The sequence below is a fragment of the Bos mutus genome, chromosome 6, assembly GCF_027580195.1.
Source record: "Bos mutus isolate GX-2022 chromosome 6, NWIPB_WYAK_1.1, whole genome shotgun sequence".
Classification (NCBI taxonomy): domain Eukaryota; kingdom Metazoa; phylum Chordata; class Mammalia; order Artiodactyla; family Bovidae; genus Bos; species Bos mutus.
Window position 1 is genome coordinate 115872884 of NC_091622.1, and position 17382 is coordinate 115890265.

General features: G+C 66.0%; 1 protein-coding gene across 2 annotated transcripts; it reads left to right on the forward strand.

Moving 5' to 3' along the window:
• The first annotated feature begins 2312 nt into the window (after nucleotides 1-2312).
• Nucleotides 2313-16620, forward strand: MXD4 (MAX dimerization protein 4). Of its 2 annotated transcripts, XR_011464591.1 has the most exons (7): nucleotides 2313-2539; nucleotides 2631-2730; nucleotides 6278-6307; nucleotides 11801-11915; nucleotides 13003-13165; nucleotides 13341-13982; nucleotides 14566-16620. XR_011464591.1 is itself a non-coding variant. In XM_070372859.1 (6 exons), the coding sequence occupies exons 1-6, from the start codon at nucleotides 2476-2478 to the stop codon at nucleotides 13496-13498; spliced, it is 630 nt and encodes a 209-aa protein (XP_070228960.1). In that variant the 5' UTR covers nucleotides 2313-2475; the 3' UTR covers nucleotides 13499-16620. The 2 variants fall into 2 exon arrangements, 1 of the variants encoding a protein (XP_070228960.1); XM_070372859.1 differs by having other exon boundaries at nucleotides 13341-16620.
• The last annotated feature ends 762 nt before the right edge of the window (nucleotides 16621-17382 follow it).

Below are 17382 nucleotides of genomic sequence, written 5' to 3' on the forward strand. Positions count from 1 at the left end.
CACCGCTCAACCTACATGGCGCTGCAGGGCTGCCCCCCCCCACCCCCGCAATGGGACCCCGACACCTCCACCCACAACGGCCGGCCCACGTCCCCATCGGCCGCTCACTGTGCGGGGCGCCCAGACAGTGCGGACCCCGTGGGCACGGGGAAGTGGTCCGTCCTGGGTGTGGCTGAGGGTGGAGGTCCCCCAAAGGCCTAGATGTAGTCAGTGGCGCAAGGTGGGACCCCGCGCACTCCTGCAGCCACTCCTCCGCCCCTGTGCTGTCGCTGCAGCACAGAGCGCACCCCAGGCCCCCCGGCAGGAAGGGAGGTGGGGGTCCAGCAGGTGCACTCACACCAGCACAGGTGCGGCTTTAGGACTGCAGTCAGCAGCGCATCCCTCACATAACCAGGGCTGGCCTGACCTTGCAAACACTAAGTGGTAAGCCAGGGGTCCTGCCTCCAACACGGAGAGCCCATGATGCACCCCGGCCCTCCTTTACCCTGCACAGCCCTGGCTGCCCCCCAAACTAAGTGGAGGGCCCAGGACTCGGCGCTTGCTAGGGATCTGCCCTGAACCTGGGGTGCTTGTGGAGCAGGGGCAGGAAGGGCCAGAGTTAACATCCAGGTAGTGTTTTGCGTTTTTGTTTTCTCATTGCCTGCAGCTTGCAGGATCTCCATTCTCAGCTCAGGGACTGCACCCGGGCCCTAGGCAGTGAAAGTCAGGAGTCCTAACCTCTGGAATGCCAGGGAATTCCCTGGAAGTGTTGCTTTAATGTCCACACAGGGCTGTCTAATGCCAGTTTCCAAGTTCCTCACTGGGTTCTGCCACCCGGGGTGCGGGAGCGGGGGCGGCGGGAAGAGGGAGGTGGGCACACATTCCTAACCCCCTTTCTCAAATCAAGTTGTGCTGGGCCTGGAGGTGGTTTGGTCTCCATGCTCCTGTGTCACCAGCCCTGGGTCACATGTCTGGCAGCACTAATCATTCTGTTGGGAATGCTGGGAGACCCTGGCAAGTCCTCAGGATTCCCAGCCTTTTTGCCTGTAAATTGGGGATGTGGAAACCCACGGAAATGCATATATACAGTCAATAGGTCCTGGGACTGCACGTGCTGGATTTTTAGTGTTTGTTCTGTTTTGTTGGCAGCAGCACTGGGGAACCCAGTCATTTCTACCCCACGCTCTCCAGCCCAAGGGCCCCTCTGCAGGAGCTCCCAAGCCAACAATCTCAATAACCTCTGAGAGGGAAAAATCAAGTGGGACTGAGGCCCATCTGGGACTGCCCCCCACCCCCAGGCTGCCAGTCCTGCTTCTGTGGGCCAGCTTAGGGTCAGGGGTCACTAGGGCCACCCGCCAGCCAGCTGGGAGCTCGATGAGAGCTCCCCTCCCAGGCAAAGCAATTTTCTTCCCTAGAAAGCGCTTCCGTGGCCAGAGGGGACAAGTGCTAGCCTCTTGGAATGTCCCCACCCTTTGGGCCAGACGTGATCACGCAGTCCTCTACTCATGGGAGCCCGTCTGGACTGTGGCGGCAGAGCGTTGCCCCCCTTCTTTTCTCAGATTCTTCCTTCTGCCCTAGGGTCCTCTGGGCGGCTCTGAGGGACCCCTCCTGCTGTGGGCCTCAGTTTCTCCACTGAGATCCTCAGGAAGCCCTGACCGTTAGGCTCAGACCGTCTACGCCTCTCCTCCAAGCCCGAGCCTTTCCCGGGGTCACGCTGTGTCTGGCGGGGAGGGTTGTCGTTTTTTTGCAGCCTCACGGGAGACCCCCGAGGACACCGCGAGGACCCGAACTTCCGCGAAGCCAGTGCGGCAGCAGGCTCAGGGCGACAGGTTCTTGCGCAGAGGACGCGGATCAGCGGACCGGCGGACCGGCTGGGTGTCCGGATCGCTCTCCGAGCCCCATCGGGCACTCGTGCGGGGGCCGGGCGGAGGGCGGCCCCGCCGCGCTCCGCTTCCTCTCGGCAACGCGTCCGGCCGCGGCGCCCTCATTGGCCGCGCGCCCCGCGGCCGACCATTGGCTCCGCCGGCCCTACTTTACATGGCCCTCTCTGGGCCAATAGGCGCGAGGCGCCTACTTAACATGCACGCCGGCCTCCAATCAGCGGGCGCGGGGGCCGGGCCCCCACGTGCTGTTGCTAAGCTTGGGCTTCTAAATTGTTACTACCGCGGCGGGCCTATCGGAGCGGAGCTTCGCAGCTGTCAACATTCTCGGCCCCGCCTGAGGCGTGCGGCCGGCTCCCATTGGCCCCGGCTGGACCCAGGGCCCGCCCCCGCCGCCCGAGCACCGGCTCCCATTTGCTGCGCCGGCCGCCGCTCGCCCTTATGTGTCAATTTGAGGGCCGCGAGGCGGAGGGGTGGCAGCCGAGCGCTCGGGGAGTCCGCGGGCGTCTGGGGAAGTGGGGCCGCCGGGCGCGCGGGGCGGGCGGCGAGCGGAGCCGGCCGGGCAGCGGCCGCCGCCGTCCCGAAGCGCTCACGCCGGGGGCGGGCAGGCGGGAGGATGGAGCTGAACTCCCTGCTGATCCTGCTGGAGGCGGCCGAGTACCTGGAGCGCAGGGACCGAGGTAGAGCCCTGCGCCCCTTTGTGCGACCGGACCGCGGGCGGGCGGGCGGGGCCGAGGCCGGGGGCCCGCTGACCGCGCCGTCTGTCCGCAGAGGCCGAGCACGGCTACGCGTCGGTGCTGCCCTTCGACGGCGACTTCGCCAGGAAGAAAACAAAGGCGGCCGGCCTGGTGCGCAAGGCCCCGAACAACAGGTACCGCCCCCCGCTCGCTCGCGCGGCGTCCCCCTCCTCTGCCCGGGCCGCGGAGCTTTACGCCCCCCGCCCGCCCCGGAGCGCGCTCCCCACCCCGGGCCCGACCCTAGCCCGCGCGGCCCGGCGGCCCGCCTGGAGGAGGAGGCGCCCGGGCCGCCGCAGCCCCGCCCGGCCGGCCGCGCCCGCCCCGTCGCCATCTTCCCCGCGGGCCGCGCCTCCTCGGCCTCTCGCGTAAACAGTGCCACGCGTACAGCGCCCGTCGCCCGGGGTCTCCTCCCGGGGCGGCTCTCCGCCCCAGGCTTGTTCTGAACTTTACCGCGCTGGAAGAAACTTGTCAGGGGCGCTGGCCGGTGCCCCCTGGGTCTGGGGAAACTAAGGTTCGGTGCGGAAGCAGCGTGGGGCCGCTGGTCCTGACCTCTGCCCGCTGCGGGCCGGTGGGCTGCATCTCCGCTAAGAGCCGAGCCCGGGTGCTGGGCCGAGTGCCCCCAGGTCCCCGGGATCTGCAGGCTGGAGGCCCTGCCCCGGGCCCCCGGGCCCTCACACGGTGCCCATCGCTCCCACCCAGCCTCCTGACCCAAGTGAATCTCCAGCGATTAGTGCCGGGGTCCCTGTCTTTTGGGTCAGAGGCCCTTTTCCTAAGGGGCCGGGAGAGGCTGCAGGCTGGTGTGCTGCAGCCTGGCCTGGGACCCAGGCTGAGGAAGCCCGAAAGCCCGGGTGCACGTGTCTGGGTGGGAGAAAGAATCCTCAGCTAGGGCCCCCTGGGGGATTCCACTCTCTGGCTGCCCTGGGGACCATAGCACACCTGGCAGTGCCCAGCGGCCCATGTTGGTTCTGGCCCATGTCGCCAGGCTGGGAGCTGCCCTTCCAGGGGGCTTGGGGGCCTCTTGGCAGAGGGTGCGGCTCATTCCTGTGGCCTGCTCGTTCTTGGGAAACAGAAAGGCTGGCACAGGGACCCATCTCCTGTGACGTCCTGGCGCCCTGGGCCTGGCAAGAAAGCGGTGAAGTCTCCATCTGTTCTAGCTGCACATGCCTCTGAGTCCCAGCCCCGGGTCCCCCACTGGGGACCATTTGGGGCAGGGTGTGTGTGGGTGGGGGGACAACAGGACCTTGGGTCTCCTCGGTGAGCCAGCTGGGCCCCTGCTGTTGGTTCCTACTGTCCCAAGCACCCTGCCACCCATGGAAAACTTTGGGCGGTGACTTTTCAGTCCTATGGTTCGGATACTCAAAGCCAGTAACCAAGAGCATAGCTAGGGCTCTGTTGCACGTGCTAGTTAATGGCCACCCAGCCCCACGAAGGAGATGTTATTTTTATCTCTGGAGCTGAGGAAAGGGAGGCACAGGAGATTGAACCATTTGCTAGGGCCGCCCTTCCGTCTCTAGGGCTCCTGTTCTGAGGTGGGCCCTCTGCCCCCAGCGCTCTGCTGGGGTGGAGACCTTGAGGGCACTCAGGAGGGACCCAGAGGGTCTTCCGAGCCAGGGTGCACCTCCCTGCTGCTCCTCTTGGGGGAGCCCAGTGCTTTAGTCACCCCAGAGCTCCCAGGGCACCCCACGTGGCTGTCCTGGCCCAGCAGGGCATCAGGCAGTCCAGACCAGGGGCCAGGGTGGTTCAGGGCACAGGATGTAAAGGCCTGACTTGGCGGGGCAGCTGCACACATGCAAGGTCTGTGTCCCCCTTAGGAGGGGGAAGGGGTGGGCACAGAGGGGACCAGGATGAGGCCTGGGAGGTGGGGCAGAAAGGCAGTGCATGCTGGGGAAGACAGTGACCCCCACCATTGCCGGGGCTACTGGAAGGGGCACTGGTTCAGCAGGTGGGGACAGGAGCTGGCCCCTGGTCAGGGATCCGGTCCTATAGGGAAGTGGGCACAAGAGTGCCTCCTTTGAGGGGTTAAAGGGAGGAGCCAGTGGTGATAGCGGGGACCCACCTAGCAGGGCCCTGGGCAGGCAGCCCCTCCCTCCCCAGGCCGCTGTGATCCTGGGACCCAAGTGACAATCTCCCCACAGGGCTCTGCAAGCGTCGGGGACGAGGGGAGAGCTTCAGGAGGGCTCTGGCCCCTCTGTGTGCCCAGGCTGCCCGAGCAGCGCTGCGTCCGTCTGTGAGGGTCAGGCCACCAGGCCCCTCGCCAAAGGACTCTGGCCGCCCCTCACGCCCCTTACAAGTGAGCAGACCCACAGATCTGCAGCACCGGGCTGCCATCCAGGCCAGCAAGGAGCCTGATGGCTGTGCCCCCACCCCGCCAGCCCTGGCAGAGGTTCGGAGGCTCCCTGCCCAGCCCATGTGACCAGCGAAGCCCTCGAGGCCCTGGAACGTGGAGGTTCTGAGGCTCCACAGGGCGCCCGGGAGCCAGCTGCCCAGGTGGGAGGAGAGGAGGCCTTGGGCCCGCGGGGCTGTGCTGGGACCCCGAGCCATGGCAGGTGTCAGAGGCAGGCTGGATAGGTGAGCCCATGGGGTCGGGATGGGAGACACCTGACCCCGGGTTCCCAGAACAGGAGGGTGAGGGTGGGCGGGTGGAGGTGGCAGGGCTCCAGGAGGGAGCGGGGCACGGGCCCGGGGCCCATCTGGTTGCGCTCTGAGGTGGCCTGGGTCCTCTGCCCACTCGTGAGGCCGCCCGGGGAGCCTCAGGGCCCCAGCTGGCTTGCCGCCTTCTTGCCTGCACGAAGAGGGTGACCTGAACCCAGGAGCTTGGTTGCACTGCCTCCGTCCCGCAGGGCGTTCCCACGGCCCTGCTCTCTCTGGTGCTCGGACTCTGTGCTTCCGTCCAAAGGCGGCAGGGTTTGGGCAGCAGAGGGGGCCGCCGGCCCCAGAGAGGCTGGTCCTCCCAGGCCTCAGCCCCGCAGGAAAGCAGAGGGCTGGCCTCGGTCTCCCGCCGGCCCAGAAGCACTCGTGTCTCAAAGGCTGCCTTCTAGGCTGATGCCCCCTGGCCTGGGACCACTCTGCTCGCAGGGCGTCCCCATGGGAATGGCGAGCTGTGAGCCTCTGGCTGTGTGAGCCGGATGGGGTGGGGCAGTACCCTGGCTGGTGATGCTGGGCCGGGGTGCTTGGGTCCCCAGGCTTGGCTTCTGTGCCTACCGGCCAGCACTTGGCCTTCTGTGCCAGCCCAGGTGGCTCCCAGTGCCCTGCTGGCCTCGGGGAGTGGGCAGCTGAAGATGCAGGTGGCTCGGTGCCCAGCCGCCTTGGGAACAGAGGGTGGTCAGTCCCAGGGCTGGCTGCTGCTGCTCTGCGGGCCTGGCCCACAGCTCTGGAAGGGGCCCAGGCCCTCCTGCTGGCTAGGCACCGTGGACATGGCAGCACCCCTCTGTCTCTTGGTCACTGGGGGTGAGTTTCCCTAGCTTCCAGTCATCCGCTGCTCGTCTGCCCCAACCCTCAGCTTCCTGAGGCCCAGACTCCCTTCGTGCCGTCTGCAAGGTCTCCGGACCCCCGGGCGGGACCCGCGCCCCCTGCCCTGGTGGTGGGCAGTGCAGTGAGCTCTCCGGACCCCCGGGCGGGGCCCGCGCCCCCTGCCCTGGTGGTGGGCAGTGAACTGAGCTCTGTCTTTGTTTCTCCAAACAGGTCCTCACACAATGAGCTAGAAAAGCACAGGTAAGTGGTCTTTTCCCTCACCCACCGTGTGAACCTCCTGGCTCCTCCCACCTGCCCTTCTGCCGAGGAAGTGTTGCAGCCACCCCTCACCCCCTCTCCCTGCCTTTTGCCTCCTGGCCTGGCTCAGCACGCTGCTGGGCAGGCCCTTGTCCGGGGAGTGCAGGCGGCTGGGCTCTGCTCCCCGGTTCTGCTAAGCCAGCTGGCGGGGCTGGGGCTCCAGGTCCTTCCTGCCCTTGGGAGCTCAGCCTGGGAGATCCAGAAGCAGGGGGTCTGTGTGGAGGGTCAGGGACTTGGGGTGGGGCCGTGTGTGCTGTGTGTCAGTGAGGGCCGGCTCCCTGGAAGAGGAGCCCATCTGTTTTGGGATGTCCGAACCCTTCTGGGAACAGTTCGTCTTAAGCCTTTAGGATGCTGGCCACCTACGGGGAAGGTTTGACCCTCTCGGTCTGGGGGCCCCGGGCGCCTTGGGGCCTGACTTCCGAGGAGTTCCAAGTGGTCCTGTCCACAGGCAGTGGGGTGGGCAGCCAGGGCCTGGCCACGTGGGCCTGGTGGGAAGCTCTGCCCCGGGCAGGATCTGGGGCAGGCCTGCTTCATGCCTGCCTGCCGACCACAGAGCTGGGCCCGCTCTGGTCCTCCTCTGAGGAGCGTGGGGCCTGAGGTGAGAAGGGCAGCACAGTGGCCTGGAGAGGCTTCCCCCCACAGCCCCGATGAACCCCAGGGCCCTATGCCCTCCGCTGGCCCTCCACCCCCTGGCTGGCCCAGGCCTGTGGTCCGGCTGCGGGCCTCCCTTTGCAGCGGGGAGCAGGCCTGGCCAGGCTCGGCCTCTGGGACAGGTGTCATTGTGACCGACCCCAGCAGGACTGACAGGGAGCCGTGGGTGTGTCCAGGAGCCCCGAGGCGGGACCGGGGTGACTCCCCGGAGACGTGAGTGGTAGCTTTCTTCTGACCTCTGCTCCTATCTTCGGATGGGCCGGTTCTTCCCTGATCTCTAGGCCTGGAGTGGGGTGGGGCCCGGGGGTCTACACACGAGGTGGCCGGTCGCAGCTTGCTCTGGAGCTCGGCTGGCTCTCTCTCTGTCCCCACCCCCACGCCTACGCCCACGGCAGCGCCAGCTTCCGCCCCCCTGGGATCGGGGCCTCTGCTGGGCGGGTGCTGAGTGGGGACAGGACGCCGTGTTCTCTGGAGGAGCTGCGCTTCCTGGACCGCTCCTGTGCTTTTGGGGGGTTCCTGAGAGAACCTGCCTGGCCCTGGGTGGCTCCCTGGCCAGAGGAGATGGCCAGGCTTGACTGGGGCTGGGAGCCTGGGCCGGCAGGGGCGGGGGTGTGCCCTGGGGAAGGCTTCCCGGGGTGGTACCTGGAGAATGGCCCTCCAGTGCAGACAGAGGGGGATGATGATGGAGGAGGGTGTGCAATGAGGACATGGCAGACAGAGGAGGAGGAGGAGGGGGACGAGGGCTGGCCTTTGACCCCTACAGCTGCCCCTTGACCTTGGCCTTGGCATCAGCCTCCGTCTCCCAGAGCTAGTCCTGAGGCTGGGCCTCCGGGGCCCTTTTGAGACAGGGATGGGGTGGTGGGTGGCCTGGGGTCTCTGTGTGTCCCCCTGCCCAGCCCAGCGCAGGGGCCTCTGTTCCTGGCCGGCCCGAAGGCAGGCTTGGTCAGCTCTGAGGAGCCCAGGGTCCTGGAGCTGGGGACCGTATTGGGGACCTCAGCTGTGGTTCGGCCTGTGGCTGCCTGGGGCTGGTGCCGGATGCGCCTGGCTGCTGGCCACAGGAAGGGCCGCCTGTTGTCCCCGGGAAAGCAGGAAGCATCTGGGGGTCACTTTCCCTGGACACTGGCTTCCCTGGAGGTGTGCCACCTTGGGCCAGTGGGCTTCCGTTTCCCAGGCCTCTGAGCCGGCGGACCCCCTAGCCCACCCTGCCCTGTGCCTCCTCTGTCCCCTCCGCAGAGACCGCAGGTCTGGCCAGTCTTCCAGGGCCAGAGCTCGGCTTCTGACCCCGTGACTGGGCCGCAGTGGCCGTGTTCCTTGGCGCCCGTGGCTCAGCTCCAGGCTTTCGCTTTTGTAGGGCAGAGGGGGCCCTTGGTATCCCATGGTGGGGCAGTCCCCCCTCCCAAAGGCCAGCCTGGGGCCCTGGGTGGAGCCCTGCTCACCTCTGTCTCCCCATCGTGGACGTGGTTATTCGGCTCCTATGTGTCGGTCCCTGCACAGGAGGTCTGCTGGCAGCTGCCCCGTCTGCCTGGTGCAGCCCCACTAGGCCTTGCCCTCTCCCAGCAGTCAGTACAGGGGGAGTGGGCTGCTTGCCCCCCGTCTCAGCCCCCGAGGGTCTGTGGGTCACTGTCCGTGTCGCCTCTGCCCTGGAGCCAGGTCTGGGGCACTTCAGAGTGCGGCCGCCCTGTTCTTCGGGCCCGGGCCGCCTGGTGAGGAGCGGGGCTTTTGGAGACAAGTTGGTAGGGCCCGTGTCAGGGGCTGAGCTGTGGGCAGGAGCTGCCATTAGCATTAAGCAGTTGTGTGGGTCTGTCCCCCAGTCCACACAGGGTTCCTGCAGGAAGCGGCAGGTGTTCAGGGCTCCCAGGAATGCCGGGTGCCGCGGGGCACTGGTGGAGGGCCTGGCACTGTAGCAGCTCCTGAGGCGGGCCGGGCCGAGCCCAGTGTCGCCCGGCTCCTTCGCACACCCCTCCGGCTCTGAGAGGTGGGAGGAGGCCCATTCCCCATGGGGATGGACCCTGGGGCCTGCCCAGGGCCCCACCGCTGGCCCTGCAGCCCATCTGGATGCTCCCCGTCCTGAGGCTGGCTGGACAGCTCATCCTGAGAGCATGGCGTGGCTGTAGCCAGCGGCTTCTCCTTGTCTCTTAAGAAGCTTCTTTCTGACTTCTAAAGAACTCTGTTCACGGACGTCGTGGGCAAGCATGGACCCCCAGCCCCCATGCCCCCCTCCCAGGGGCAGCATCCTGGGCAGCTGGGTGCTGAGCCTGCCACCCTCTCCCACGTGGCCCTCAGGGACGGGAGTGGAACCTTGCCACCCGCTACTTCCTAACTTGCCTTTTCCCCCGACGCCTACGCACGGTCTGTCTGTCCTGTGTGCCCACCGGGTGCTTCCTGATGGCTCTCCAGGAAGCGCAGACGGTACTGCCGTAGGGTTGGGTCGGGTCTTGTGGGTATGGAGGTGGAGATGGATTCATGGGGCCAAGATGCTGGACCTAGAAATGCCCGTTGAGGGTTGAGCCGCCTCGGTGGCCCTTCAGAACTGCCACCCCACCAAGGAGGCTGTGAGTGCCCTCTGGGCAGCCCAACAGCAAGTCACACCTTTTCAGTTTCAGCCCAAATCAGCATCTCCTGGGCGAGTTCTCCTTTCTGGGTCGTGGTGAGATGGTGTCGGTTTTGTGTTAGATTAGCCGTTCACATTCTGCAACTTGCCTGTTTGTGTTCTTTGCCTGTTTTCACAGAAGGGTACTCTTCTTTTTATTTTTGACGTGCGCGAACTGAAAATGTCACGAATACTAACCATTTGTCTTTTATGTGTATTGCAGATATCTTCCCACTGTTATTTGTCTTTTACCTGTGTTTTTTCTTCCTTGTACAAATGTGTCTTTCCTTGATTGTAAAAGTAACATGTGGGTTTTTAGCATAGAGAACCTGGAAAACAGAAAAGAACGCACAAAGCCAAAGAAATAAATGTTGCCAACCACGTCACGTGGAGACGCGTGCTTCCTGCCCTTCATTGTGTCCTGTGGAGTCTCTCGTGTGCGTTTACTGCTTTATTTTTTGACTGGTCCTTGGGTCACTTGTCACACAGGCTGCTCTGTCTGCTGACACGTCCACTCTGGTCATGGCATGGAAATGTGGAGTACCCTCAGATGACGTGGTTGTCTCTGGGTGGCGGAACATGGGGGTTCCTTTTCATTCACTTTTTTTCCTTTTGATTTGCATCTTCTGGTTTTCCACAAAAGATCACATACTGCGTGTGTGCTCAGATGGTGGGTTGTAAGCACGGCCATTTGCCTGAGTGCACAGGGAGCCCCACTCGTGAGCTGGCTGCAGGTGGCAGGCCAGGGGGCCCCAGGGGTCTCTGATTGCAAGCCGTGCTTATGCACGAAGCTGTTCACTGGGGCCTGAGGCCATCGGGCTGTGAGCCCGCTGCGGGCCCCTCTCTCAGCCCTGGCGCCCACGGCCCTGCTCCGAGCGGCCTGGGGACTGAGCTCAGCCTCAGTCTCGTATTCTGGATGTTCTGTCTAAGGTCAAGCTCAAGTTCACCTGGAGAACTCTAGGCCGTGCTGCCTGGGGCTGGGGTGCCCGCTGGCAAGGCACTGGGCTGCAGGACGGTGCTGTGTGGACGTGGGTGACTGGCCCTGGCAGCTGGGTCAGCCCTCCCCCCATCAGATGGGGCTGTTATCACGGCGGGGGCGGGGGGCTCCTGCACCCTCTGTCTCTGCACTTTAGGGGCCCCCTCTGTCCAAGGGACGTGGCCATCATGGCCCGCTTTCCTTCCAGAGACTGAGGGAGGCTGGCTTTGGAACAAGGGCATTGAAAGGTGGAGCTGCCAGGGTTGGCACCCGAGGAGGAGGGCGTGCACGCTGGCTCTGGTGATGGCAGGGCAGTGGGGTGGCAGAGCCTGGCCGGGGTTGGGGGTACCTGCCCTCCTCCCTGTCCTGAGAGTGTCGGCTGAGCGGGCAGCTTGGTTTGGGAACCACTTGGGTGGCCTGCACGGGCTCCAGTGGACACATGGACATAGCAGAGGCTCCTGGCCATCAGCGTGCTTTGACGGTGAGCCTGGCCACCTGACCCTGACGAGGGGAGCCGGGGAAGAAGGGCGCTTCTTCCCCGTCACGGCTCCTTGCCCAAGGCCCTGACCTGAGCGGATGCTGTTGGGTCTCAGGGTTTCGTGAGGAGACTGCATTCGCCCGCGTGGACACAGGGACAGGGTCTAGAGTGAGGCGGTTTCCAAAGGGGTCCCGGAAGCAGGTGGGGGGCTTGTCCGTGGCCTTCCCTGACGCAGATGGACTCACGTTGCCATGGTGATGAGAGTGCCCAGGGAGCATCCTGTGCTTGGCAAGGCGGAGCTTCTCTCTTGGGGTGGAGAGCTCTTCGGGGGCGTCCTGGACCACTGCGCTCTGGGAAGCCTGACCGGCGTCCTTGCTTCTCCTTCAGGTTGTCCCCATGAGGCTTCTGGACCCCACCGTGGAGGGAGGGGACAGCGGGGGAGCCGGGGCTCTCGGAGTCTTGCGGCAGCACTCGGGGCCCCGAGGGCCGTGCTGGCCACTCGGGCCCAGCCTCAGGGCCTGTTCCTCCACTGGGGCTTCTGGCAGGCCGTGGGTGCCAGGGGGCTGGGGGGCATTGCCAGCCGGGCTGGGAGGCGCCCGGGAGCGGCCCTGGGCAGGCAGGTCTGTGTGGGAGTCTGCTGGCCCCCTGCCCCCCTTGCCCTTGAGCCCTCAGTCTGCTCCGCTGACCTGCCCCATGGGCCGAGCTGCCTCTGCCTGACTGTCACGTCTTTGGGTCTTTCAGACGAGCCAAGCTCCGGCTCTACCTGGAGCAGCTCAAGCAGCTGGTGCCCCTGGGCCCGGACAGCACACGCCACACCACACTGAGCCTCCTGAAGCGTGCCAAGATGCACATCAAGGTGAGCAGGGTTCCCCCTCGCGGCCCCGCCACCCTGGGGAGGGACCCCGGGGCCTGAGGAAGGGCTGTGGGCCGCCCAGCAGGGGCTCCATGGGGGCTCGCGGTCTCTGGTGGGTGAGGGGCTCAGGCGCGGCGGGTGCAGGTTGGGTTCTGTGGGGCATGGGTCGGGGGGTGGGCTGTAGATTGCCCCCCAAGGCCCTGGCGTGGGGACAGGCTCTGAGCAGGCATAGGGGTTGGTCTCTAGGAGCTGGCAGTGGGGTGTGGGCTGAGTGAGACGTTGCCAGGGGCTGGCCTTCAAGGCCTTAAGACTGAGGGGTGGGTTTGGGGACCCACCAGTGTGGGTTCAGTCCTCCCGCAGGGCCCCCCGATGGCGTGGGTGTGGGCTCCCCCGTGCAGGGTCTTGAGGGGACTCAGCTGGTGCCCTGGGGCCCTCACTGAGGCTGTGGCTCCGTGCCCTGGGAGGTGTGCAGAGGGCAGGCAGGCAGGTGGCTGCCAGATTGTGCAGGCAGGGTGTCGTCTGAGTTGGAGTGCCAGGCCAGGGCTGGGTGGCGCTGTCCCAGGCTCTAGGCCCACTCGTGACTTGGTTTGGTCAAGCTGGCTGGTGGCCATGGGCCTTCTGGAGGTGGTCAGCAGACGCAGGGCACAGGGCTGGGGGTTGGGGGCAGGGGGCGGTGAGGAGGCGTGCATCAGGCCTTTGGGTCCCGCCCAGTCTGGGTGCCCTGGGGTGTCCTGGTGTGTGTGGGGGGCCCCCACCCTGGAAACTGGAGGCTGTCAGGAGAGGCAGAACACAGCACTGGGGGGCAGGGGTGGGGAGCGGAGAGGAGGGGTGCGTCAGGCCTTTGGGTCTGCCCAGGCTGGGTGCCCTGGGGCATCCCGGTGTGTGTGGGGGTGCCACCCCTCCCCAGAAACTGGAGGCCATCAGCAGACGCAGAGCACAGGGCTGGGGGGTTGGGGGCACCCAGCATAGACGCTGGGGTTGAGGGGGCGACAACGAGGGGTGCGTCAGGCCTTTGGGTCTGCCCAGGCTGGGTGCCCTGGGGCGCACCCCCCACCCTCAGGCTCACAGCTCGGCACCCCCCCTACCCCAGAAACTGGAGGAGCAGGACCGGCGGGCGCTGAGCATCAAGGAGCAGCTGCAGCGGGAGCACCGCTTCCTGAAGCGGCGCTTGGAGCAGCTGTCAGCGCAGAGCCTGGAGCGCGTGCGCACCGACAGCACGGGCTCCGCCGTCTCCACCGACGACTCGGAGCAAGGTGGGCCTTGGGGTGGGGGGCTGGCCTGTTGGCAGCCGCGGGGTGGGGCGGCGCTTGCTCGAGGTGTGGCCCCCGGGACGGGATGAGGAAGCTAGGCCGGGTTCCCCAGAGGGCCAGGGACAGTGGGGGGCCCTTCGGGGGCCCGGCGCTAACCCGGCCCTTCCGTTCTCCGCAGAAGTGGACGTCGAGGGCATGGAGTTTGGCCCCGGCGAGCTGGACAGTGTGGGCAGCGGCAGTGACGTGGACGACCACTACAGCCTGCGGGGCGGCGGCTGCAGCCACGGCAGCTTCGGGCCCCCCTGCAGGCGGCCCGGCCGCCCTGGCCTCTCGTAGGCGCTGCCCTCCCCGCTCCTCGGCCCGCCCGCCCGCCCGCCCGGCCGAGCGCGTCGACCCTCCGGTCCTTGAAGCCTCTCCATGGGCCCACTGCTGTGCCATTCTGGAAGCTCCGCCGCCGCCCGGGCTGCCCGCCTGCCGGTCAGGGCCCGCCGCGCCGCCCGCTCCTCCCACCCGGGCAGGGACCCCTTCGGGAGGCGGGGCCCAGCTCCCACATCCGGGAGCCCAGCATAGCCGCCCACAGCGTGTTCTCAGATACCCAATCATTCCAGAAGTATTAAATGTCATTGCTGCAAACCTCGGCGGGCGCCGTGTGAGGGGCTTAATGACCACCACAGGGAGCTCAGACCCCAACCCCGGATCCCAGCAGAAAGGAGTGGACCGAGGAAGGAAGCGTGGCTCTCTGTCCATACGTCCATCTGTCTGTTGGTCCACGTAGGCTCCTGAGGCGTGGACGGAGGGATCCGTGAAGGGCGGGACTCGGGTGAGCACCCTGGGACCGTGGGTGGGCGGCAGCCTTTGCACCTGCAGGCATCAGGAGCCAGGGCTGGGCTTCTGGGGGGGCTGCCAGGCTACCCTACCCTGATTCGGGTGGCTTCTGCTCTGTTCTTAGGTCCCTCAGATGTGCACACGCACGCACCTAGGCACACACGCCTGCTCGCACACACATGCATACATGCAGACAGACGTGGTCACTGGACCCAGAGGGCACACGTCCCGGGGCCTTCAGGGGTCAGTTGGGCAAATGCCAGCCCCTGGCCTGTGCCTGGTCCCCCCTCCCACCCCCAGCCCACCTGCCCAGACTGCACAGGGCAGGCACTCCTCCCAGTGGGGGCTGGGAGTTGAAACCACTGGGTCCTCAGAGGCTCTCTCACCTCACTTTAAACACCACCAAGCAAAACGTTGCTGCATTTCCCAGCAGCCCAGAACAGGGCTCCAGGGAGACAAGCTTTTCTCCCCAAACGAAGGAGAAACACTTTTAAAGAGAAAGCACTCTGCTGACTTGGCCGCTGTCGCTGTGTGCCGCCTATTTCCTGTACGAGATTTTTTCTACTCTATTTTCCTAGCCGTATCGCGTCCTTGTTTGCTGAGGGGTGGGAGCGACCCAGCGTCTCAGGGACTCGTCCGTCTGTCACCGTCGTCCAAGTGTGCCTTGTGCCCGTGTCTGGCCCCACCCCGACCGCCACCACCAGCATCTCCCGCGTGGCTCACGGGACGCCCCCAGGTGCCCTCCTGGCCCTCTCCCTGCAGCCAAGCCCCCTAGGAGCGAGACTGCCTGGCCAGGTTGGCCCGGGGGCTGTGCGGCGGCAGGGTTCCGCTCTGTCCCCCGGCAGGAGGGGCTGTGACCTGTGGTCCTCCCGACCCCCCTTCCCCGCTGTGCAGTCTGACCTCCTAGGGTCTGTGGGGGGGGAGGGGGTGCCGCTAACCCGAAAAATAGGTTCCTTCCTGTACCCAGCTTGAAGCCTCCCTTCTCCCCACCCTGAGCAAGGACTCCGGATGTCAGACACTGGCAGCTTCTGAAGACAAACGTCCACCCTGGGTGGACAGGCCTGGGCGTTAGGAGGCTTCTCCTGGCCTTCTGTCCCCAAGGCGTTGTCCCCGGGGACCACACAGCAATATTTGGGTGGGGGGGCTGTGGGCCGACCCACAGTAGCGTCTGCCTCTCTTGTGTGTTGCCAATTTCCAGATTGCGGCGGGGAGGGGGTGGGGAACTTGAGTCTACCCCAGGAGGGTGGCCTGCTGAGGCACAAAGGGGGTCCCAGGAGACAACTCTGGCGCAGAACCTGCCCTCCAGGGGCCTGGGAGGGCAGTGGGGAGCAGGTTGAGGCGGGGACTGTGTGGGCGGCTGGGGACGCAGCTGGGTGTTGTGGCGGTCGCAAGGTGAACTGTACTGTTGGTACCTCCTTCCAGTTCCTCTGGGGCCCAGCGTGGCCAGAGGGGCTTCTCCTGTCTGCCTGAGCTCATCCACTGACCGTTCCTTGCAAGGACCCCACACCCTCGGAGCAGGGCAGGATCACCCACAGTTAAGAGCCTTCCTTAGGACATGCGACTGCAGGCTCCTGGGGAGCTGTGTTCTGAATTCTAGAGCATCAATTCTCCAGCCACCCCCATCCTCACCCCCAACCCCCAGGAGACGTTCTGCTCTGGCCGGCAGAGTCCTCCCCAGGTGACCACTGTGGCCTCAGCTGACCTTCCTGGCCGGGAGACGCTCAGCCTGTGACTTTGCAGGCCATGGTTCCCCTGTGGACTAGGGGGTGGGCAGGTTGGCCTCACTGGCCAGCCAGGTATGCTGGGGCCCCAAATGTGACGCCTTGCCACTGGCAGATGCCAGCGAGGGTCTGTGCTGGAGCTGCTCACGTGCCCTCCCCTCCCCCGGCCACCTGCACTGGTGGCCAAGGGGACCAGAGGGTCGTCAAGAGCAAACCGGAGTGTTGTGGGGTCTGTAGAAAGCAACTGGGACCAGAACAGGGCCCCTGGCGGGGGGTGCCTGCACCCTTCCTCCGTGTGCTCTCATGCCCATGTGGCTCTTGGTGGCCGTGATCCTAGAAGCCCGGGCTCGGGTTTGGGTCAGCAGCCCCCGCGCCTCAGCGCAGGCCCCGCTGGCTGGGGAGGCGTAGGAAGGCCCCCCCCTGCCCCCCCCCGCCCCCGGCCGTCCATGTGTCCCTGGCCCTCCCCATGCAGGGCGGGTCTCGAAGCGTGGCGCCCAAGCTCGCTTCCCTGGCGATGGGGCTGTGTGCCCAGCCGTGGTCCTGAAGGCCCCTGCCTCCTGTGGGGCTCCAGGCAACCCCATGTGCCGGGTGAGGCAGGCTTCCCCCACTTTCCCACCCCCATCTCTCCGGGGCCAGCTCACCCGGGCCCTCCCCACTGCATGCATGCAGGACTCTGACCCCACACCTCCCCAGCCATGTCTTGGACACAGGGCAGGTTCCGCGCCAGAGTCGGAGGTTGGGGCAGGGGGAGGGGGGTGCTGCCCAGGGGGCCTGGTGCTGGCCGGGTGGGCATGTAACAAGATCCTTGCTAGAGAGAGAGGGCCGCCCCCACCCCAGCCTGTTCACCGGGAGGGGCTGTGCTGTACCGTTCTGTCTTTGTAACATAAATACAGATTTTTATACCTCACCTCTCTGTCTTCCCGTTCTTTCCATCCCTGTGTTGGGCGTCCGTCCCCTCAGTCCCCTGGGCGGCCTCGGTGGTCCTCACCACCATATCGGGAGTCTCGGCTTTCTGGGAGACCCTGCAGACCACGGGCCTCCCCTTCCTAGGAGCCGGCCTCTGGGAGCCCAGTGTCAGAGCTGCCTCCTTGGACGTCCCCTGGAGGTGAAGGTGGGACTGAGGTGGAAGCCATTCCCCCCCCCCGCCCCCACCTTCCTGGGTCTGTTTGCCAGGTGGGAGGTCTTGCTGCCAGCCTCAGACTTGGCCCCTGGGGCTGGGGCACTATCCTGAGGACAGCGGGGCCCTCAGGGTGTCCTGGGCCGGCCAGCTCAGCTTTGCCGGTGCCTCAGCCGCCTCCGTGTCAAGTGCCCTCCGTGCATGGCGGCCACTGGCTCTCAGGGTGGCCCTGGGAGAAGCCCCCGGACCTGGCCTTGGTGTCCCCGGAACGCCCTGTTGTGCAGGTGGGGGTGTGAGGCCCCAGCAGAGGCACCCCAGGAGGAAGAGCCCCGCCAGGGGTGGGGAACTGGGGTGGGGCTTTCCTGGGAAGCCGGGGTGCCATCCCGGGCCAGCCGCAGCCCAGCGAGGCGGCTCCCTGAGGTCTGCGGGCAGGTGAGGGGCGCCTGCAGGAGGGGATTTGGAGGGACCCCTGGGGACTCAGTTCCTCCTCCGTCCCCCCGGCAGAAAGCAGTACTCCGGCCTCTTGTACTGGGCGAGTCCCTGGGGGCACCTCTAGG

Excerpts from the sequence above, each read along its gene's own strand:
- MXD4 (XM_070372859.1), top strand. The coding sequence starts at position 2,476 with ATGGAGCTGAACTCCCTGCTGATCCTGCTGGAGGCGGCCGAGTACCTG. Across the intron at positions 6,308-11,800 it reads AATGAGCTAGAAAAGCACAG|ACGAGCCAAGCTCCGGCTCT; the intron begins GTAAGTGGTCTT and ends TGGGTCTTTCAG. Across the intron at positions 13,166-13,340 it reads CACCGACGACTCGGAGCAAG|AAGTGGACGTCGAGGGCATG; the intron begins GTGGGCCTTGGG and ends CGTTCTCCGCAG.